Here is a 24,700-nt window from a genome sequence, read left to right as displayed (position 1 = left end):
AAGCAGTGGTTTTTCCAATAAGACCAAACCGCGTGCCTAGCTCTATTTTTAAACAAAGTTCAATAAGAACAACGTTAGAATCCAACTGCAAAGTGTAAAGGGTTTTAAAGACAAATTGGTCAGAAGAAAATTGCTCAAGTCCGAATTGGTTGCAAGGAACGTACAACACTTTACGTTCACATTAAAGGACGAAAAGGCTCTACCCATGGTCCTGAAAGGACTTCCTCCCTGCTCCGAGGAAGAAGTTCTTCAAGAAATTAAAGCTCAGGGCCTAAACCTCTTAGCTTGTTATAAACTAAAGGACACCAACACCTTTCGGGTTAACTTCGCCCCCGGCACCACCCCACAGCATATCAACCAAATTAGATTTTTATTCAGAACCAAAATTTACTGGGACAGATTCATGTCCCGCACCACTCATACACAGTGCTATAGATACCAGGCCTTCGGACACACCTCGTCCAACTGCAACCTACAACCTGCCTGTGTAAAATGCGCAGGCAATCCATGTCTCACATTCCTGCACCAAGCCATACGAGGTTACCCCAACCTGTGCTAACTGCAAGGGTCCCCATACCGCTAACTTTAGGGAATGCCCTGCCTTAAACAGATACCTTAAGAACGATAACATCCCCTCACCACGGGCGGACCCGAATCCACTCGACGTTCCCAGAACGGTAAAATCTGGACTCCGAAATCAAGTACTCGAAGTGAAAGTGGTCGACGTCACTGGCACGGCATACGCTGGGGATCCTCACCATCGTGCCCCGGGTCAGGCAAATCTCATGCCAATTGGTTTCTGGACCATTGTCCGGAGGGATCCAGTCGATACAAGGATACAGAGCCGGATAGACTCTCAGCCACATAAGGACAATTTGAACGTACGTGGACGCAAAGTGGGACAGGAACCCCTGGTCGCTGATCGCCCGTACGAGTTTCCCCGATTTTCGGCAGTATTGCCGAACGGAGGAATTGGAAAATTTTGCTGTTGAGCCGTACGTAACGTGAATCGGACCTTTGTCTGATTCCTACGCACGTACGGTAGGTTTAGCTTACCGGTCGACGGTAAAGGACGTTCCCGAGTGAACAGCGCCGTCGACGCAGCTTGAACCCATCTTCTTATGGACCGCGCAACCCTACGTAGGGAAGAGAGGCAACAAGCGGTAAGATTGGTGAAGTCTTGTGCCCGTACCCACTGCTAAGTCGACCTAAGTACGTTTGAGCAGTGTACGTTGGCATCGAGTGTCCGACCCAGCCTCTTCGACCTCCTCGCCATATATTTCATGTTGATTTCATGCAGATTTCAATGTTGACGATCGCCCCCGTGAAGGAAGGCCAAAAACGTTCGAAGACGCTGAATTGGAGGCATTGCTTGATGAGGATCCGTGCCAAACGCAAGAACAACTTGCTTTAGTATTAGGAGTTACCCAGCAAGCCATTTGCAAGCGACTGCATGTGTTGGGAATGATTCAAAAGCAAGGAACTTGGGTTCCTTATGATTTGAAGCCAAGGGACGTTGAGCGTCGTTATTTCACCTGTGAACAACTGCTCCAGCGGCAGAAAAGGAAGGGTTTTCTGCATCGCATCGTAACAGATGATGAAAAATGGATTCATTACAGCAACCCAAAGAAAAGAAAGTCATGGGGACTGCCCGGCCATGCTTCTACGTCGTCGGCTCGGCCGAATATCCACGCTGAGAAGGTTATGCTGTGTATTTAGTGGGACCAAGTCGGAGTTATTTATTATGAGCTGTTGAAACCGAACGAAACCATCACTGGGGAACGGTATCGACTACAATTGATGCGACTGAGCCGAGCACTGCGCGAAAAACGGCCACAATACGAGCAGAGGCACGACAAAGTGATTCTACTGCATGACGGCGCTCGGCCTCATGTTGCCAAACCCGTTAAAACCTACGTGGAAACCCTCAAATGGGAAGTCCTACCCACCCGCCATATTCCCCAGACATTGCGCCATCCGATTATTACATGTTCCGTTCGATGGCACATAGTCTGGTTGATCAGCAGTTCCGAACATATGAAGACATCAAAAAATGGCTTGATTCGTGGATAGCCTCAAAAGATGAGGACTATTATCGCAACGGTATTCGAGCTCTGCCAGAAAGATGGGCAAAAGTTGTAGCTAGCGATGGGCAATACTTTGAATGAGTCATTTGTAACAATTTTTTCACAATAAAGTTGCGTTTTCATACAAAAAACAGCGAGAACTTAGTTGTAGACCTAATATGACAAATAGAAGCATAGCGTGAGGTTGGAAGAAGGGTGGCGGTTTGACGTCGTTAAAGGGACAATCAGATCGGCCTCACCCCCCGGTGAGCATTGGTGGAGCCTTACAACCTCCACTAAATCGCGCTCCAGGTTCGAGCAGTAAAAAACTCCTGCAGCCGACGCCGATTGTATCTTGGTTTGAAACTGCACGCCTCAGTCGTGCCTAGTTAATCAAGGTTCGAATCGGCGTGTCTGCCATCGGCGTATACCTTCTAATGGGAATCGCCGATTTTCAATACAGTCCGCTAACTCTCCCTGCGCTACGCAGAGAGGTCGACCGTTCCCCCCTCCAAGCGCACAAGCATCGTTGCGAGGAGCGAGAGGAAACGGAGAAACGAATACGTGTGGAATAAACAATAATTGAATTATTCGTACTTTATTTTCCTAGGCATCTAAGGAAGTAGGACAAAAAGGGAAGTTGGCGATAGAAAGCCTGAGCTGCAGAGGAAAGGCGCCAACTAAGACGAGCCATTTTGTTCATCAAGGAAACCTAGACCTTCGACGAGCCCATTTCTGCCCATAAAGGAGTTCGACTTTGTAACATTTGAGAGAAAACCAATAAAAGGCTAGTCCTTTTCAGGACTCACGGAGGATATATTAAATACTGTAAAGAATTAATCTCCTTGCTCTAATCCACGTCCCTCATATCCGGACCGACATAAAAAAGAGCGTTGGTTTTCCAAGCAAGACCACACCGCTTTTTAAACAGTCAACATCTCAGGCCACCATTCCAAACATCATCCCATTGTTGCCAGAGTATCTCAAGGCTCAGTCCTTGGCCCCATCCTATTCAACATCTTCATCAATGATATTCCTACCTTTCCACAATGTACAATTGCACTTTTCGCTGATGATACGGCTCTGATCTCGTCATCATGGCAGCCTCGTACCTTAGCGACACGCATGCAGAACTACATTAAACAAATTGAAATCTTTTTTTCATCCTGGAAGCTCCAATTAAATCCCACAAAAACCCAGGCCATAATCTTCACCAGACGTAATACCAATACTTTTCCACAACTGACCATTGCAAAACACTCCCTCCCTTGGTCCAAATCCGTTACCTACCTTGGCCTGCGATTAAATTCCAGGCTAAACTGGTTATCTACCGCTGAAGACCGCATACTAAAAACAATCAAAGCAGCCTCGGCCATTCCTCACGTAATAAATCACCGTTCTATCATATCTCGTAAACTTAGGATTGCGATTTATAAATCTTGTCTCCGCCCTGTTCTATCATACGGCACGGCTGTCTGGTGGTCTGCCTTCCCGGAATCGCAGTCACTTTTCCGCAAATTAACAAAAGCCCAGAACATTATTTTGAAAATGATTACCGGTTTCCATCGCCGTCACTCCACAGAGGATCTCCTTCGCTTCACAAACATCTCCAACATTAACGTTTTCTTATTCCACTCTATTGCCAAAATTGCAGTCGAGTCACACCAAAACCCTCTGGTCTGAGCAACAGGGACTTATGATCGGAATAAAATCCCCTATAAGTCAAAAGGATCTATCGGTTTTCCCCTCTCGTTCCTTCAGAACTCCGGGGCTCAGGAACGCTTCGCCATAGAAAGAAAAGGTGTTCCTCACATATAATCTGCTCACCTACAGCCGGGCGCACTACCCCCCCCCCCCCCCCCCCCCCCCCCCACCCCCCCCCCCCCCCCCTGCTGTCCTAAAGTCCCCCCTCCCCCCTTACTCAAATCGTTCCAGAGTAATAATTTCTGAAGTGACAGTTCTACTCCTCCTCACTACATTTAATAATGCTTGTCTCAAGTTCCTGATCATTACTCCCTTGCTTTGTACTGCATCAAATTATAAAACCCAGCATACGGCATTATTTCATAAAGAAAATAATAACGGAGTTACGACTTGAAACAATTGCGTGGATCACCTTGTATATAAATATTACACATAGAAGTCTATCGTATCGATTGATATATAGTACATAGAATAAATGAAATATCTAGTTTTCCACAGTATCACTGCTCAGAGACGGTAATCATTATATGTTCAATAAACAAAATGATTCCAAAACTATTATATTTTATTTAAATGTTTTTACTTATAAATAACTGTTATGAGCTATTTAAAATTTGTTTCATTATTCATAATCATTATTAACGAGGATAATCTTGGGTTTGTCAAACAAAGTTAAAGACTTTGTTTCATTTGTTTGTAATAATTTTCGACAAAGAAAATTAATTTCTGATGTTTGCAACAACTATCGATGCGGGAAATTCTATTTTGATCACGCTGCATTCTACTTCACCATTCCGCTCGCTTCGCGTAACCTCAAATTAAATACAACTATAATAATTATTACTTTTATCGTCCGTACAGTTACAATAATAATTTATCATTCTTCTTATTTTTTAACGCCACTTCTACAGCCCCTATCACAAATACCACACTACGTCTAGTACGTTATGCAAATTCCGTTACGACAAAGTATCTTAAGTAATTATTCACTTTAGTGAAGATATTTCCAAATACGAGGATCATGAAATATATCGTCAAGATCATTATTCTGAATAACTATTTACTAGATATATTGTCGTCAGTCGGTTTTAGTTTCCAGGTGGAGATCTAATACTTTCGTTAACATTAAACCTACTAAACAGTATAATTGATTGAAATTGATGATAAAATCAAATTTATGTAGGTTTCATACAGTTTTTGTTCCAATAATGTAATTTACGCAATCATTTTCCGTGAAAATTCTGAATTGTCTAATAACTTTAAAATAAGGAAGTTGTCATTTGACTGTGGTAGGTTAAGTGTTAATATAGTACACTTCACTTTAGTACTACTATATAAGTTTACGAGGCTAAACCATATTCCATTCTTTTTTTTTGATGATTGTTTTTCTTGATGATGATTGACTATTTTTTTCGTGATGATATAAGTATCAGCTATATATAGTGTATCAGTACACATCTTTTGTTCCTTAGTCATCGATTTATCTACGATATTACTACATGCTGATGCCTCGGTGGTGTAGCACATATCAGGTAATTTACGCACTTAATTTCTTAGTAGGGCTCTAGTGATGAAATGGCCATTGGCTGTTTCACAATAATGTTACATAGTGAAATTTCAGTGGTAAACAGTTAGATAGCAACTGTTTTTCCTTAATAGTATATCGGACATGAAATACGCATTAGTTGATTCAATATATTCTTCCACTTGCGACCGGTAATAAAATAGGTGTCGGCTAGTCACATATTTTTCTCTGCAGTAATCCCCGGTGGTAAACAGACATTTGTTAATTTAAAAATTTACCAGCTTCATGAAACATCGGTTAATTCATTGCATCATTAACTACGCACCAGTGATGACACGCTGAATTTGATGATGGTAGTAGCAGAACGGTAGTAGTTCTTCATTTGATAAATGAACTGATTTGGGAGCATTTTTCTTTGCTTCCAACTTTTTACATCATAGTATTCGGGGAAATGTCCAATTTGTGATTTCCAGGGATCCGCTTTGCAGTAAACTTTCGATTAGATCAATTATTAGAAGGAGTATAGTGTCTATATTTCAAAAATGGTATAGATCTACCGCTCTCACATGTATTACCATTGATTTAAACCCATTTCCAAGATCCATTTCTGGTCTATCCAAATATCCGTCACTGATCACATTAACGCAACGGTTTTTGCATTATGATTTAATTTCAGAGTTTGCCTTCATTGCCAGAAAATAGGAAAACAACACATCACAGCGGAATTCTTCGGCAACTTGTTGACATTTCATTTTTCATTTTAGTCCATCTACCGAATATGAAATAATCATCAATTATTCCAATATATTCGACCACGGTGACAATCCGGTGATAAAACTCGCATCAGTTCTTGACGAAATTAGATCATATCACACCTTGGTGGTAAAACAGGCGTCGTCTAATTCCTAACTGTCTCTTCTTAGTAGTGCATCGGACATGATGTAACCATTGCTTAGGTCACTATATATTTCTCCTCAGTGACGCCCCTGTGGTGAAATAATTATCGGTAGGTTCATGATAATCTTGCGCAGTGATATCCGGTAGTAAAACAGACATCGACTAGTTTACAACTGCCATCTTTAGTGGGACACCGGTGATGAAATAATCATAGACTACTTCACGATAAGCTTTCATAGTAACGTTCCGGTAGTAAAGCAACAGTAGCCATGTTACGCTGTTCCTCCTCAATAGCACATTCGACATGAAATAGGCACTGGTTGTTTCAATGTAATTCTCCATAGTGACGGACCGATGATGAAATAGGCATTGACTGGCCTGTGATATTACTCCATAGTGATATTCAAGTGGTACAATGTGCATAAGCAGCTAATCCACGATATTCCTCTATGTTCTCCTAATTACAGCCCGCGGATGAAAAAGTCGCTGCTATGTTCATTATCTCCCCCTTGCAGTGGCAATCCAATGGTGAAACAGACAATAGCAAGTCCACGGCAACCAAAAATCTCCGATACTCTTCATTCAATCACACAACACACAACCGGTCAAAAATATTACTAATTAGCATATTCTAGTTACCACTCGTTTGTACAAAGTGTGACAATCAACTCTGTCGGAGTCAAATTCAAATTAACACCCTTAAACGCATTACGAAGTTAGAAAACGCGTCGATCTGTTAATGTCGCAATTACAATACATAAAATACCCAATAGAATATTAATTTTTAAAAGTTAAATTAATAAAAAGAAGACAAACGAGATTAAAAAAGACTAAAAAGTTCAAAATGACGCTAAATGGACGCAAGTTCGAACGCAAAGAAGCGGGCACTACTGTACATATTACATATAAATACATGTTTTCGAAGATATGTACAATCCGTGAAGTGTCCTTTGTGCAAGCTGATAGAAAAAACTCGCCTTGTGTATACATTATTTTTAAATAGAACATTATAATTGATGGTAAATATTATTAATATTATTAATATTGGTCGAAGATATTTACGCTCAATTATTAACACGTTCCGTACAACGGCAATTTTTGAAGACTTTCTATTCAGGCCGCATGGAGTGTATACGACCCACACTTTAAAGATTAAAAAAAGTCGTTTAAGACGTTTGCCTTACATTTTTTCAATACTGCAAAGCTATAATTAACGGGGAAAAGATAGTAATTTTAATATGCATTAGACAACAAAGCAATAAATTTAATTTTTAAGGAATTATTTTAACAAACATAAGGTCGAACGCTTTTCAATGAGAATTGCAAATGACCTGAACGGAAAGTGCAACAGGGGTCGTATACGCTCCACATGGCACAGAACGTGTTGACCATTCTACCCATTCTCCATTTGATTTTTAACAGAAGATATTTTATTTCCAGAAACGATTAACCCTTTCGCTCCGACGGGCGTATATATACGCCCTCGAAGAATGACCATTTATATACGAAGAGCGTATATATACGTTCATACTATATACATTATAAACAGTTTTCTATAATATTTAAAAAATTAATTATGATTATAAACTTTTATATTTTAGAAAGTAAAGTGATATTACTAAATATAATGAATATCATTGTAAAATTTAGAGAACAACGACTTCTACTTCGTAGCATGACCTCAGTGTCAATTACTCAGCAATGCGCTTCATAGCAGAACCTCAGTGTCATGCTACTCAGTAATGCGTTTCGTAGCGAAAGGGTTAATTGACAACAGTCCATGTAGACGCGCGAAAAACAGATGAAATAAAGCTACTGTGGTAATAAAAATGAAGTTCCCGTCACAGAGAATTATTATGAATGTTAGCAGAAATTCCCTCATTGATAACTTTTATGGCTAATTAGAATAAATTTATTTCAATGGAAAACAGAACAAATGATTGATATAGAATTTTTTCGTTATTACTAATTAATAACAATGAAACGAATTTTCGGTTATTTATAATTGTTAGTTGAAGTAGAAAGAACTCTAAGCTTTTAATCATGTGGCTTTTTGAACAATATCTTTTACATTTTGCAACTAATGGCATCAATTTAAATAATAAATACGAGTTTTTTATAGTCCAAGGTATATCCACAGTAGTGGATAATACTTATTAGTTAAAAAGATATATGATTTATAAAATGTTGCTTTTAAATGCTGTTTCTAATCACAATTATTACTAAATTTCATTAATTTTATCTTTGCATTTACTAAAGCGATAGACATTTAGGGAACAAGATCCATACGATAAACTTCGATGTGAGCAAATGATTTTTTTATCAAATGAACACCTATCACAAAATATTAAAGTGTTATTGTAAAGAGAACCTTCAATCTTAAAATCTATGTTAGGGTCAGTAGTGAATAAAAAGTTCCAGCATATTTACATAGGTTACAACTCATTACATTTTCCAGGAAAAGTACGTCTTCAGTTTCCAGCTGTTGCATTATAAAAAGCATGTTACAGAAAATGAGCACTGCATAATATAATTAGAAACTTCGAATCTTAAAATGAATCCTGGTTTACTATTTCACGACACGTTTTTTTTTTTTTAATTATAACAGTTCAGGTATTGACAATTTGTTAAAAGAAAAAGAAACGGAAATACGATCTGCAAATACTTTTTACAGTGGTTGTATATGTATAGCACTGTTGCACGTACAATCTTCTTCCATGTAGAAGTAATATTATGCCTTCATTGTTGTCTAGTAAATGATGTAGAGCACCACCATGAAATATGGTGTAGATTGCGAATTTCGTTTTTCACAATATCGCAGACACTCTAAATTTACGATCCGCGTGAGAACGGCTTTACATCGGTTTTATATGCGATGGATATACCGGTGTTTTTACGTCGTCGTGGTCGCGCTAACGGGAAAAGAAGTCACTGTACGCCTACAACAGGGAAACCGTGACAACGGTACACGATGAATTATGATACGTGACACGACAGCGCTTGTAAACCGTCGTGTTCCCTCGTAAAATAATGTAAACATACTAAGTAACCAGCCTAACTTCAGAAATATAGAAAGACCCGCGATTGCGTCTGAAACTTGAATAACATACATATGCATACGCGGTACGTGTGACCAAGTCAACCATAAATCATGACAAAATAATCACTGTCTGAATACTCGTCTCATCAGATAAGCATAGTCGTTCCCATGTTATGGATAACTGCTTCAGGAAAATTTTTATAAACATCGACACGGATCAACCAAAACGACAACAATTTTCAAAGGGCATAGCCGATTAAGATGGTCAAAACTGCCCTTAGAGATTTTTCAATGAGTCATACACCGTTCGATAGCTGACCAATAAAAACTCATCTGTGCAAAATTTTAACCCTGTAACTTGTCCGTGAGGGTAGTTACAGGGTAAATTAGATTTCGCGGTTTTCCGGCATTTTTCCACCTTTAGCGGCTTTCTAAAATTTTGAAAAAAATATGGCTTATTTTGGACATTAAGCCGGATGTTATAGAATTTTTTCAGATTTTTCAAAATGAAAAACCCCCAAAAAATCGGAAAGTTGAAGATTTCTCCAAAAATTAATATCTGCAAAACTATTTCATTAATTCCCTGACAAGGTATTATCACGGCTCGTGTACTCAATTTTTCTCAGATTTTTTGCTCGCCTGCAACGTTGTCAAAAAACCTCTTTCATTCAGTCATCTTCAGTGTCTACATCTCTCAACGAATCACATTTGTCATTGATTCAAACCAGTTCTCCTGTGTCCGAACGTACCGATTTGAATGACCCCTCATTCGCCACAATTGTTAGGAGTCCCATGAGATTGGATATTCAATATATTGAAATGCCGTTTTCCAGAGTTGTTTCTACGCACGCGTATTGTTTTATATGTGGTTCGAAAAAAAATATTTCTACAGTACCACCTGAAGCTAGGAAACAGGTGTTTGTTTTTAGAAGAGTATATATTCCCAAAGAAAATCGATGCTGTCCAGAACATTTAATAAACAACCGTTTCTATCAGAGAATAATGGAGACCTTAATAATTCATTCAAACAGTAGTTTAATTGACGCCCAAGAACTTTGAGATTATTTTGAATACCTTTCTATTTCGAATGACCGTACCATTCATGATAAAATAGGCGATTTTACATTATCTGAAGAGAGACTCAAAGTATTCACGGGGTTTACATGGGAGAACCTTATTGAACTCCGTGAAATGATGACATCAATGAGACACTCTCAACAGCGTGATGTAACGCAGGCAATAGTTGTATTTTTATTTAAATTACGTACAGGGAATTCCAACAATCTTATAGCGGCAACGCTTGGATTGGGATATGAACAGACGATTTCACAATTTTGTTCTTCCGTGGTAAACAGTTTTGAAAAAGATATACTTCCCTTTCATTTTGGATTCTCCACTTTTACCCGCGAACATCTCATAAATAATGAAACATCTCCTATTGCAAAACGATTACACAAAATTGGCAATCATTTAGCATTGATTTTTGATGGGACATATATTCGTCATCAAAAAAGCACAAATAACGTGTACCAAAGAAAATCCTATTCAGGCCAAGAAAAAGTACCGTTATGCAAACCCTTCACGATTTGCACAACGAATGGGTACATTATAGACATGGTCGGTCCATTTTATGCTAATCAAAATGATGCAGAGATCATGCGGATCGTTCTTCAAGATCAAAATGGCCTGAAAACTCTAATGAAAAAGGGAGACTTTTGTATCGTAGATAGAGGATTTCGAGATGTTGTACCTCATTTAAAACAACTCGGTTTTAAAGTCCTCATGCCCGCTTTAAAAGGGAATCGTTCTCAACTTTCTACGAAAGAGTCGAATGATTCCCGAATGGTAACTAAAATCCGCTGGGTCGTAGAGGTTGTTCATGGGATATTAGGGCAAAAGTATCAACTTCTTCATAAGCAATTAGATAATAAATTGCTCCCCAAAATAAAATCATTTTTTCAAATTGCATGTTTTTTAAATAATAGATTTGGAAAACGGCTGAACTCTGACGTTGCACTTTTTGAGCAAATAGTAAAGAGGATATCGAGTCAACGGAAAGTAATAAACACGTTAGCGATAAAAGTAGAAAAACGAAATTGCAATCGTAAGAAATCTCCATTTCAGATATTATCCTCAGCTGATATTTTTGATTTTCCGCAAATGACAGAAGTAGATTTAAAAATTCTTTTCACGGGATCTTACCAATATTCTCAAGCAATATCATATTTGGCGGAAGTTATGGATGAACATAATAATATAAATATTAATTACTTAAAAGAAAACAGTAATATTATAAGATTTAAAGTAAAATCGCGACACATAAACCGCAAGACGTATAGATGTTATATTGATTACACACCCCGATCAATTGGATACGCGGGTATTAAACGCTATTGTTGCGAATGTGCTAACGGTAACAGAACTATTGGATGTTGTTCACACGTAGCAGCTATTATTTATTACTTATCCTATGCTCGATATCTCGATATTTGCATACGACCAGCGGAAACACTCACCACTATCTTTAATCAAACTCAAATATCACCCGTAATTGACGAAAATAGCGATAAGACTAAATACGCAGTACACATTTTTCATCTCGAGCTATCCTGATTACAAGGCTAAGTATTATTACAGTAATAGATGTATTAAGACTGTTTAAATCGTAGCCGTTAGCGGAGAATTTTCCATAACGTGATTTCGATGCCTATTGTGCCGCGTGACCCCCGGGCGGTGCCCTTCAAGGGGAAAACGCGAGCCAACAGCAGTAGATTGAAAAACCGTGCTGATACGTGGCATTTCGGTTAAAATTCGCGAGGATTACACCGTTGAAAGTCAAGGCCGGTAGACACGTTAGAAGAATTCAAATTCGAGCGGTGACTTTGCGCCGCCAAGAGAGAGAAACGACATTAGAACGAGCGAGATAGAGATATACGAGAGTCAGCGCCGCGTGCCGGCTAATCAGGATAGCACGACATTAGCGCAGCGGACTCGACACACTTAATTTTGTTCAGTTGACAGAGAAGGTTGGAAAAGAAATCGAGAGAATTAACAGAGTTGCACAAGACGGAGTCTCATAGTGAACCTGCTGATATTCTTCTTCGACAGAAGTCCACTCTCTTGAGAGCCGAGTGGAGCGTATCGTACTGCGACCTAGCTCTAAACCCGTAAGCCTCTCTATAACGAATTCACTGGCAAAAATCATTTACTTGAAGGACTGAGAGCCAGCATTGTCCGGAGGGATCCAGTGGATAGAAGGATACGAGCCGGACAGTCTCTCAGCTACCTCAGGACAATTGGAGCGTACGTGGAAGCTAAGTGGGACAGGAACCCCCTGGTCTAAAAGCGCCCGTACGAGTACCCCCGATTTTCGGTACTATTGCCGAACGGAGGAATTTGGAGATTTGTACTGTTGAACCGTACGTCTCGTGAATCAGATCTTACTCTGATCTTTACGCACGTACGGCAGGTTAGCTTGCCTGTCGATCGTAATAGCTTTCCTTCGGGAAAGAGCGGTCGACGCAGCTAGGGCCCATCTATCTTGCAGTCCGTATAGACATCGTAGGAATTGAGACAAGTCTCGTGGACGATAGCCTCTTCTGCCTCCTCGCCATAGATGACCATAGAGGCATAGTGTGAGGTAGGAAGAAGGGCGACGGTTGGGCGTCGTTAAAGGGTCTTTTGAAATCGGTCACACCCCCGATGAGCATTGGTGGAGACTTACAACCTCCACTAAAACGCGCTCCGGGTTCACGAAGCAGAAAACTCCAGCAGTCGACGCCGAGGGTATCTTGGTTAAAACTGCACGCCTCAGTCGTGCCTAGTTAATCAAGGTTTGAATCTGCGCGTCTGCCAGCGGCGTATTCCTTTTAACGGGAATCGCCGAATATACAGTCCACACTCTCACTGCGTTACGCAGAGAGGTAGGCCGTTTCCCCCTCCAAGCGCACGAGCATCGTTGCGAGGAGCGAACGGAAACGGTGAAAGGTATACGTATAATAATCACAAATTGAATTATTTGTACGTTACTATTTTATAGGCATCCAAGGAAATAATCCGAACCAGGAAGTGGCCAAACTAAGTCTGACTAGGAAGAAGGCCGAATCAGACGAGCCATTTGCTAAGGAAGCCACCGACCACGAGCCCTTTACACCCAAGAACCATTGTACAATTGGGAGAAGAAAAAATAAAAGGAGAGTCCTTTTCAGGACTCGTGGATCTTATTTTCACTACTGTAAAGAGTTAATCTCCTTCATCTAATCCACGTCCCTCATATCCGGACCGATAAAAATAGAAAGCAGTGGTTTTTCCAATAAGACCAAACCGCGTGCCTAGCTCTATTTTTAAACAATATTTAAATAAAATTATTTCTAGTATGCCTAAACGATTGAACCATGTAATTAGGCAAAAGGGCAGTCCAACAAAGTATTAGCACCGATTTATTTTTGTTAAAGTATATGTGTATTCTTAATGCACAGATTATAATTTGTAAAGTGTCCGAATGTTTTTGTGACGTCAAAATTAAGCACTAGATCATTTAATATCAATTAAGAATAAAACTATACAAATTATGTAAATAAAACTTATGTTTGTAGAATCTAAAATAAATGTTCTGACTTATTAAAAACCTATAAATTCATGAATACAACAAACAGTAAAGATACGGAGTAAAACTTTCTCAAATGCGATGGTGTCCGAATATTAATGTGTGCCAGTGTATATGGAAATAATTCACGTTGTTAACCTAATATTAAATGGGACAATGTTCTTAGAAATACGAGGAGGACGAGTCGATTATTCTAATCAGTTTTCATTTACGTTCGAAGATGCTTCAAAATATTTTGGACTTAACGCCAACTGACATTCCTAAGTAATCGTGCCCGTTGCATCGTTTTAAATTTCCATTTGAGTACTGGCTTCGTGTTGACGCCTGATAATGAATTATCGGCGTTCATGCTTTCAATTTGACCTACTCTCTTTGATTCCACCGGTTGACCGACCGATCGGTTTGATGCACGCCGTTTTCGGTTAACGGTACCGCGATAGCCGCGTTCTTCTTTAAACGGGGAAAAGAAACGGAGGAGGAGGTATGAAAAACAGGAGGAACGAGAAGAGCGCTTAATATAAACTCGCGTGCCGACGGAGAATGTACGGCACAAGTTATACAGTTACTTAATTGCCTAGCGTCTCACTCGTCCCACATGTAAGACCGCCTTCACATTTCGTCGACATTCCCACCAATATCTTTCTTTCAAGATCGCGTTTCAAGGTTATCGTGTTTCTAGCCTACCAAGGTTCGTTGATAGGCGCTACAGTTATTTATAAGCTAGACCGGAAGTGGACAAATTTTATTTGAAATAAACATAAGAAACAACTATTTGAAATAATTCATTTCACTTTTAAAGATTTTACGATTATTCCAAATAATTTTTGAATAAAATTACCATGTTGTTTAAAATAATATTTCAAATAATGTGACTTTAAAAAGTGATTATAAAATAAAGTAACACGTTATTTAAAACAATATATCAAGTTAGCCCTGTTTCAGATATTCCCTAGAACCTCGCTTTTTTATTTTCAATATTCTTGATTAAATTTTCTCTATTTCGAGAAAAAGATAGTAACATTAAAATCGATTAAATGCGACAAGACTGAAAATGTAATCTAGTAGCGTGTGCACTATGCAAAATACCGTTGAATATGGTATTAGTGCTGCAGTTAACTTATTACTGGAAAAATAGGATTATCTGCATGTTCAATTCAGATTGAAATTGACTACATTAGTACCACAAATAAAGATTCTTTGCAGTACATGTGAAGTTTAAATATAATTGGGTATTATAAAAGTTATAACAGAGGCACTATTTCGAATACGGATTGCCGAAATCATACTTTTGAAAATTGTAATTCAAGTTATGAATAAGGCTTTCTTTAATACTTTTTACACATTTATAAAGATTAAAAATGTTTAAATAACATATTATATTACTCTGAACAATTACTTTTGTAAATAAATGTTGCGTGAGCGTGGTCTCGGCATATTAAAAAATAACGTCACGACTATAGTGACAACAAAAATTATTTATTCAGGGAAAGGAGGAAACTTATCTATTCGACCGTTTACCACGACGTCAGTCCCAACTCTGACTTGTTCTTGTTACATCGTTGCTGAGGAGATATTTACCAAGCAACGATGCCACAAGAAACTCTTGTTATCTCAATATTACAAGATATCGATCCACATTCGTAACAATAAGATTACCAATTTTACATGTTTTTTTCTTTAAATTTGCTTAAGTGGTACGATTATGGCAACTCTACCTTCCCGTTTCTAGCGTACGTGCTCACGTGAGCAGCTCTGTTTCCGTATTTCTACAACCTTTTATTATATTAAGGTGTGTCTATAAACATCGGTATGTATATTTGCTATTGTTAATCACCACCCACTGCGTGGGAAGAAGTATTTCTTATCAGTTGTTTATATTTACTTAGTTTCTGCATTCCACTGTTCGTAAGTTTCATATTTCTATTTTAATATCGATTAGCATTGTTTCGTAGATACTTGTGCAATGTGTGCCACAAGAAAAGTGATGAAAAAATGTGCCACCAGGTGAGACTAAAATGTTGTACAACAAAAAGTTCATTTTCTTTTGGTAAAAATTGGTGACACTCTTGTATACATCTTTAAAAACGCAGTAATTTTGTTTTTAATGGAAATGCATAACTTCAAATCTTTAGATCATAGAGGTGTACCAGTCTCCTAGACAATGATTAAAATGTTTTTTAATCAAAAGAAAGTTTTTTGACCTAAAATATGTAAAACCCATCTTCTCGATGGATACAAGCGAGATAGACATACGTGGCAGTCAGCGCCGCGTGTCGGCTAATCAGGATAGCACGGCATTCGCACAGCTGACTGCAACAGATTCGAGTTTAGACAGTCGACTGGAAAGGACGAAGAAATTGTCCACATTCTTCGCCCTTTGAGAAAGTTGAGTAGAGAGTAATTTCGAGCGGAGCAAGGATTGCTGCCGAGGACCGGAATACTAGTCTATCGATCAAACTTAAACAGGAGACTTATTCGAATTAATTAATATTGTGAGCCAGCTTGTCCGGAGTGAACATCACTACCGTGATAAGAGCTTGGCGTATTATGGTCTAGGAAGTGGGACAAGACGGTGAAAAACCCGCCGGTACGAGAAGGATTTAACCATGTGCCGCCGATTAGACCACTAATCAGGCGGCGAGAACGGAAATCGACCTCGACCGGCTGTCTTACCGTGATTCAGACCAGGTGGACAAAAGAGTTAAAAGGAGTGATTGCTGCATCGCCGTACGTGGAGTGATAAGGACCAGCTGTCGGATTCCTCCACGGATACGGGTTGAATTGCCAGCGTGACGACGTTGAGAAAGTACCTCCGTACAACTCCGTCGTCGCTGGTAGGATTCCCTTCACACGTAACGTGGTAGGTGACTTGATTGGAGCACTGCCACGGTGAAGGTGGAAATCCACCCCGAGGACGAAAGGGAAACGTCGACGTCGAGAAGGCCGTAGGGATACCTCCGTCGACACGCCCGGCACCATCTTCAGGGATACCGTCGTCGGTGACTTGATTGGAGCACGTCCACGGTGAAGGTCGTGCCTCGCCCTCGAGCGACATCCACCTGGAAGCCACGAGCACACGAGGCGGATCCACCTTCAGAGACCGTCGGCACTGCCTTGATTGGAGCACTGCCACGGTGAGGGTGGAAATCCGAGCAGAAGGTGCGGATAGGCGACCAGGTCGGTGGAGCCGCGGTGCCGCCTGTTCCATCAATTAGTCAAGGGGACAACAGAGAAAGGCTCTGGGTTGTGGACGCAGTCGGACACCGTCGAGTATCCGATCCAGCCCTTCGACCTTCGGATTACGTGACCACACGTAAGGTTGGAAGAAGGGCGGCGCTGAGACGCCGTTAAAACCCGGATCGGCCTCCACCTCGGACGGCACTGGTGGAGCCTTACAACCTCCACCGAACTGCACTTCGAAGTAAAAAACAGCGACACCGATTGCACCTTAATTAGGGCCTGCACAATTCCATTGTTGCAGAAGGCAATCAAGGGTAAAATCCGTGCGTCTGCTAGCGGCGTATTCCGTATAAAAGGAATCGTCAATATATACAGTCCGCTAATCCCCCTGCGCTACGCAGTGTGGTGTGATGTTCCCCCTCCGATCGCACGAGCATCGTTGCGAGGATCGTCGTTGAAACGCTTATAAGACGGTATAATCTAATTAATTTCTTCTTCACGTTTGGCAATAGATGCCCAAGGAACTGACCTGCGCCAAGGCAATTGAGAAAGGCAGCAGAAAATAGACCTGGCCAAGGCTATACAATTCTGTAGCGGTGCTGGCCGGATCCCTGAGGACTACGGAAGTTAAAAAGGATTGTATTCCAAACCAGGGACCTCTAATAAACGGCAATCCCTTCTCAGGGCTCGTAAAGGAAATTAAATTACTGTACGGATTAATATCTCCTTACTCTAATCCGTATCCCTCGTATCCGGACCAAAAATAAATGAGCGGCGGTTTTCCGAGGAAATCAAAACCGAAAGCTTTTTAAACAATGGTGCATTTACCAAACCCAAAAGAAAAGTTCCAAAGTCAGTAGTTGGAAATGAAAGCAACAGAGTGAACATACATCATAGTCATGAAGTGTTTGGTTATCTTCTTCAATGTAAACGATGAGAATGTATTAGTACATTGTGAAAACTTACCTACATTTACGGTAAACCAACAAGTAGCAACTTTCTTTCTCACAGCAAAATTGATGATAAAATCGGTTTTTATTTTTTTTAACAATGGCACATCTAACTGAAAAATCTGAGAAAAAGTGAGCACGCTGCTTGTGATAGTACTTCATTAGAGAATTAATATAAAAATAACGCATATTTTGGTTTACGATTATTTTTGGTTTTCCATTTTTAGTGACCACATCTTGCAATCGAAAAATCTGAAAAAATTCTACAACGTGAGTATTGATGTCCAAAATAAACCACACTTTTTCAAAATTTTATAAAACCATCGGCGGCGGGAAATTGACGGAAGAGCTCGAAATCTAATTTATCCTTTAATTACCCTCAACAATACTTTATAGGAGTACAATTTTGCACACATGTGTTCTTCTTGGCGACTTATTGAACGGTATAATAGTAATTAAAAAACTTTTAAGAGCAGTTTTTACCATTTCAATTGGCTAGGCCCTTTCTTAGATAACTATTATTTTGGTTAACAACATTTGCTTGTAACGTAATAAAAAATTGTATACTATCTCCCGTAACTACTCGTATTCTGATCGGAACTCGAATGTATTGAATATTAGATTTCTCTTCGTAAATTACGTTTATTCATCTTGTAATTTTTTTCCTAATATAGCAATGGGAAAATCATAAATTAATTGACCTTGCGGTTCAAAATTAACAGTTTTTTGGAAACCACGTGCACGCAACAATCGTTTGCTTACCGTCAGAAAACTTAATCTGCAGAGTCTTCGTAACGTTCATACGATGAATAAATTGAAAACAAGAGTCTCGTACTTACATATGCAGCACACGCCGAAACCAAGCGCGCATGGTCCATGAGACTTCCCCCGTTGAATGCGGCACTCGTACGTGTTCTTGCATACACCTCGCCGTCGTTTATCTTGCGATAGGCACTCTTCTTCCACGGGTGTGGGAAAGAAATTTAGAACTGCAAAGAGATGCAAATGATCAAGAATGCGCAATGAGGTAATTACGTCTAAACATGATATATGGTGTCTGACACTATTTTCACATAACCTGACACTATTTTCTGTCGATCAGTTGAAAACACAAACGAATAAAATTATCTACAGTTCACCGATTTTGATAAAGTTGAAATATGTTGTCAGGACGAAAATTTCGAACGTTTTGCTATACAGTAATGATTCGATGAATGTCGTCGAGTAGAAATCGAAAATCGCTACGAACTGAATACGAAGGCACGGTCATTCGATCCTCGCGGCTCGTCTTTCTAGTTCGGGACATTTCATAAAAGAGAGAGATGGAACGAGACTCGGAGCGAACGAAACTATCTAGAAAGGCAGCCGTCGCATGCTGGTATGGATTACTATGAATACATTGTAACGCTAGCATAAAAACGATTACTTAACTTTCTTATTTCCAATTTATTGTACATGAAAATTTGTTTAATATATTGGTCAGATTTTTCCAATTAAAGTGATACCAAACACGACATACTTTACACCGTATTTATTCATTATACGAATCAAGTATTTTATTTTATTTACGAAAAAAACTCTACATGCCACTCTCTCAACTCTACATGCAAAATCTCTACACGCCATCGGCCTCGAGGTCGCGACCGCAAGTGTAGAAATCGTCTCACGTTCGCGACAGGAACTGCAGAGATCGCCCCGACTTCGACGCGGTAGGTACTGAAATGGCTTTGATTTCGAGAAAAGTGTAGACATAATTTCGATTTCGAGATAGTAGATGTAAAGATTGATTCGATTTCGAGACCACAGGTGCAAATATTTCCTCGATTTCGAGACGGTAAGTATAGAAAATTGCTTCAAGGTCGCGACCGCAAATGAATCAATCGGACTCGCGTTCGCGACAGGAACTGCAGAGATCGCCCCGACTTCGACGCGGTAGGTTTTGAGATGGCTTCGATTTCGAGACATTCAGAATTCTACGCGTTTAGCGGAAGTGTGGCGGAACAATTTACTGTATGTTTTCCATCAATCCTGGAATTTGAAGAGGCCTTGGAGTAAGGATCGTTGAACAGTGAGAAACTGTTTAGATACGAGCTCATCGAAACTCAGCACCAATAACGCAAAAGATGGTTTGCAGATTCATAGAAAGATGGTTTAAAAATCTGCTATGGGAAATCGTCCAGGTCAAACTCCTACGGTTTCGGTACCGTCGCGTACTCGACCAGGATGATCCTTCGGATTATGTTTAGTCTCATTTTAATCAGAAAATTATCAGCAATATGTTAAAAAAAAATTCAGTTTTAAAATCTTAAAATTAAAAAAGTTTTGTTATAGTATTATAAGTTGTGTTCCGGGAAATAGAGTCAAAGGAGCCGCGGCGCGTGCCGCAGCACACGTGTTCTTCGACTCCGTCGAACCTCGGCATCGGCGTAGCGAAGAAATCGATAAATTACAGTGGCGTAGCAATAGCATTGCGACAGGAGTTGAATCGAAAAGTTGCGTCATTCATCGAACCATTACTGTACATATAACTGCTTCTCGGACTTAGTTCTTAAGATATTTGCAAAATTCCTTTCGTACTAATACATTGAATTCTGTAGAAATTTGACTCGGAGGTATAAGATCGCGGGAAAGAATTAAACACTATATTATATATTCATTATTACAACACGTCTCTATAAACTAAGGAACACGCATAATAGCGACCACATTCGGAGACGGACACGCAGAGAAGGAGGTCGTCTCGTCAACTTGCAGAGGACGATCGCTCGGCGATCGTCATCTCTTCATCATGGTTACCAAAAAGCCACGTATCGCAACGCATGGGAACTATGTACGTGCTTAAGGCCCCACTTCCAACACTTCCGCTCGAGACCTCGAGATTTCCTAGGTAGGAACGTATCTTACGTCAATCTCCTCCTCTCGTCAACAAAGGGCAGGCCCTGCCGCCCCTACAATAGCCCAGATGAGTGCATCCGCGGTTTACCATAGCGTTGCGATTTAATCACACGTTGCTGTAATTAATTTCGAACAGAAATCGGAATTTGCTTTCCTAAAATTGATATATTAGGTCTACAGATTTGTTCATTTTCAAACTTAAAGTAATCTTTTGGCTTTCTATTCGTCGAGTTTGTATTTCGGCGAAATAATCACGTTACACAGGCACATCGCGATGTTTATTATAACTATGCGAAATCAACTATCGCGGTCTGTCTTTGAATTGATTTCAAAATCAATGTTGAAAGAAAATAGCATTACAGTTTAGTCATTTGTCTTCCAGTATTTTTCTTACTGCTGCAGAAAGAATTAACTGTTGGAAGAATTAAGATGGTTATATCAATTTTGCGAATATTGTTAACAGGTGGCATCTTGCATTAGAGTTGCGAAATAAATAAATGCCACGCTTCGAGTAGCCGTACACAAAGATCAAAGTGCACGGGAATCGTCACTTTTGGATCTAAGAAATTAATACTGACATTAATAGTGTTCCCGTTTCATTTGAGATATTTCACATCAAATTTTATAAATCTGTGATACAAAAAAATGATCTGCGTTTCCTTCACCCTATTGATTTTCTATTCCTCTCAACATGAAAAATATAATTATTCGCTCTGACTTTCTCGTGGGTCTCTAAAGCAGCAACCTCCACGTGGAGAGACCCGGGTACATAATCGGTATCATCCTCGATTCAGAATATCTTACGAATTGTAATGTGTTTTGAGTCGAGAATAAACAGTTTTCAAAACAATCTAATAATATATTTTTAGTAACTATGCAAGTACATATTTACCAAATCTATACAGCGACAATGACTCTTATTAATATTCGAACACTTTCTAAAACACAATAACTTTTTTTAAAACTGGACTAAATGATTTTATTTTTTTTACAATAAACTATACAATGACAAAACTACTTTGTTACAATTTTGCTATTACTTGCAATGACAAAACAAAATAAAAAACTCGCTTTTCAACTTTTTTATCTGAGCCTGTAATAAAAATTTAAACAATGCGTCTTGTAGAACTCCGTAAGTTATATGCGTGCTGAAAAGTTTATCGAAATCGGTTAACGCAACGTCAGGTTATATGCATTAAAAGCTTTCAAAACTGCAGATTTCTCACACTTATTGGTTGATAGAGTCAAAAATCAAAACATGCATATAAATTATTAAGATTTACAAAACACATCTTTTTAAATTTTCGTTATAGACTTAGATACAATAGTTAAACAGTGAGACATTTTTAGTTACTTTTGTATTCTAATCAATAGTAAAATTTAAACAAAACATTCTAATTATATACAGATATATATCTTGCATACAGCTTGCATATTCTTACGGACAGTGGGCATATTCACTATACTGTATATCGAAGTGTAATGATACAGTAAGCAAAACGAAATGCGGATAATTAATATACTAATTACATAGATAATTATTATCTCAACAAAAGTGTAAAAAACAGAAAGAAATCTGTTTCACAATGTGAATTTATGTTCTTTGTAGTATTAAACCTAATGATATTAATTAATAAAAACAATAACGATGGATTATGAATAAATAGACAACTATCATTTATCATTTTTTCTGACCGTTGAAATTCATGTTCATGAAAAAAAATCTAACAGAACATCTGACTAGGAGACAAGAATTATTAATGAACGATAACACTAATAAATTTTCTCCTTATCAGTTTCAATTAAACAATATGTACTATCATAAATGTTACGTATGAACTAGAATTCACGACGATAGATAGTAACATTGCTAATATAATATCTTAAACGAATTCTTCGGAAAAAATTCAAAGAAATTCCAAATAGTAGTAATTATTGGTTCGAATTGTACATATTCCATTATTCGATCAGATTTTTCAAACGCTTGCTACATATTTCTAACAGGTTGCCAATCAAAAGTTGGCAAATTCAAGTAATCAAGAATAAACAAATATTTTTAAACAGAGAAAGATAAATTCAAGAATTTAAATCAAGTCTAAGGATCCTGGTTGATAAACCGAAACCAGGTTTCGGTTCAACCAACGATGATAACATGACCGGGAAATTTTTCAAAAATTCTACAATGACGTCAATAATTGTAGAAATGTACAAAACCGTAAATAATTAAGTCATTTAACTTTGCACATAGGACTCCTCTCCGAAGAAGCTTTAGAAGCGATGTATAAAGAAATACGAAAAAATAGATTCTATTATGTACGCAAAATATACAGAAAAGAAACAAATATGAAATTAATGAATGGATTAATAAAATATCTGAGTGATTCTGAAAAAATCTGGAATCTCGAAAATATTCTGGATATCCATATTTGAGAATTGCTGTGCCAGTACTCATTATGTTCAATATCGTTTGCCTTGGCAACAGATCAAACAGTTTCCGACAATTGTTTGTAAACGCCGACCGACTGTTCCGTAAAGACAGTTTTTCGATTGAACAGTCGACCGTTGAGTATTTGAACGTGATTAATGGTCCTTCCTTGCGTTAACTAGTAGTTGTCTCAAAACAAAGGGAATAGCTAATTAAGATAGTTGAAATTGTTCTTAGAGATTTTTCAATCGCTATTATACCGTTTGATTGTTAACCGAGAAAAACTCATCTGTGCAAAATTTCAAGCGTGTAATTTTTTCGTCAGAATAGTTACGGGGTAAATTAGTTAAAAGGTTTAAATTTTGCACAGATGAAGTTTTCTCGGTTAGCTATAGAATGATATACGAATCATCAACCCAGACATTAGGCCTTTGCAATTATCGTAAAATGTAGACACGCGATGAAATTCTACATATATTATGTTATAAAGTATTAATAGTTAGCGAAAATTGCTTACTTTAGCATTATGTAGGTGACATGTCAGATAATTTAACAAACGATAAATGGAAATTTATAAATATTGTTTAATTTACTGGAGCTAATAAAGGACGTAACGGAAATTATGTCTGGAGAAAATTATCCCGCTGTCTCTCAGTACATACCAATATACATCGGATTATTGAACTCATTTGAAACTTACAAGTCCTGAAACACAATGATAAAAGAAATTGATCAAAAATTACGTTATTAGTTAAAAGTAATTTTATTATTCTTATATCAAGATAAAAAAGTATTTAATCTTAATATAAGAGGATTCCAGAAAACTGCAGAATATTATATATTCATAAGTGCATTTTCAAATAATTATTAAAAATGAAATTGTTATTATATCGATGCTTCTAAGATGCTCTAGATATAAGGACAAACTTCTCGAAACGCGAGAAGTAAGGAATGAATTAACGAATTGTTTTAAAAAAATATTGCTTGCGAAAAGAGTAAGAAAATAATAACAATAACATGAATGTAAATCAGGATATGAAGATAATTGTAAGCATCTACATTTTGTTGAAGTTAATATCAAATAAATCTCCAAATCTAGGATATATGATAATATATCCATATATTATCATATATAGTATAAGAAATGGAAAACTGAATTGTATAAATTAACAAAAACAGTTCCAGTAAATATTCGTTGAGGGACTATTTTTGTATTAAAAATTTGTAGCATATTCCCATCCATTAGTTTCACATGTAAATGATAATATATTAAATGTTCACCTAAATTGTAAGAACAGTTCGATCGATGATAACATTTGAAATAAAGATACTCAAACATTACTGTATACATAGTGTGTTAGTTTTCAGAATATATATATATATATATATATATATATATATATATATATATA

At 38.3% G+C, this 24,700-nt stretch overlaps 1 protein-coding gene across 1 annotated transcript in view; it reads right to left on the bottom strand.

Moving 5' to 3' along the window:
• Positions 1 to 24,700, bottom strand: part of LOC144467623 (uncharacterized) — a 58,045-nt gene that overhangs the window by 26,729 nt on the left and 6,616 nt on the right. Inside the window, exon 2 of the mRNA XM_078176513.1 lies at positions 18,808 to 18,957. Coding sequence (XP_078032639.1) covers positions 18,808 to 18,957 — 150 coding nt within the window. The remainder of the gene's footprint in view (positions 1 to 18,807; positions 18,958 to 24,700) is intronic.

This window comes from Augochlora pura, chromosome 3 (assembly GCF_028453695.1).
Source record: "Augochlora pura isolate Apur16 chromosome 3, APUR_v2.2.1, whole genome shotgun sequence".
Classification (NCBI taxonomy): Eukaryota; Metazoa; Arthropoda; class Insecta; order Hymenoptera; family Halictidae; genus Augochlora; species Augochlora pura.
The sequence above is the reverse complement of the archived record's forward strand: the minus strand, read 5'-3'. Positions and strand labels throughout refer to the sequence as shown.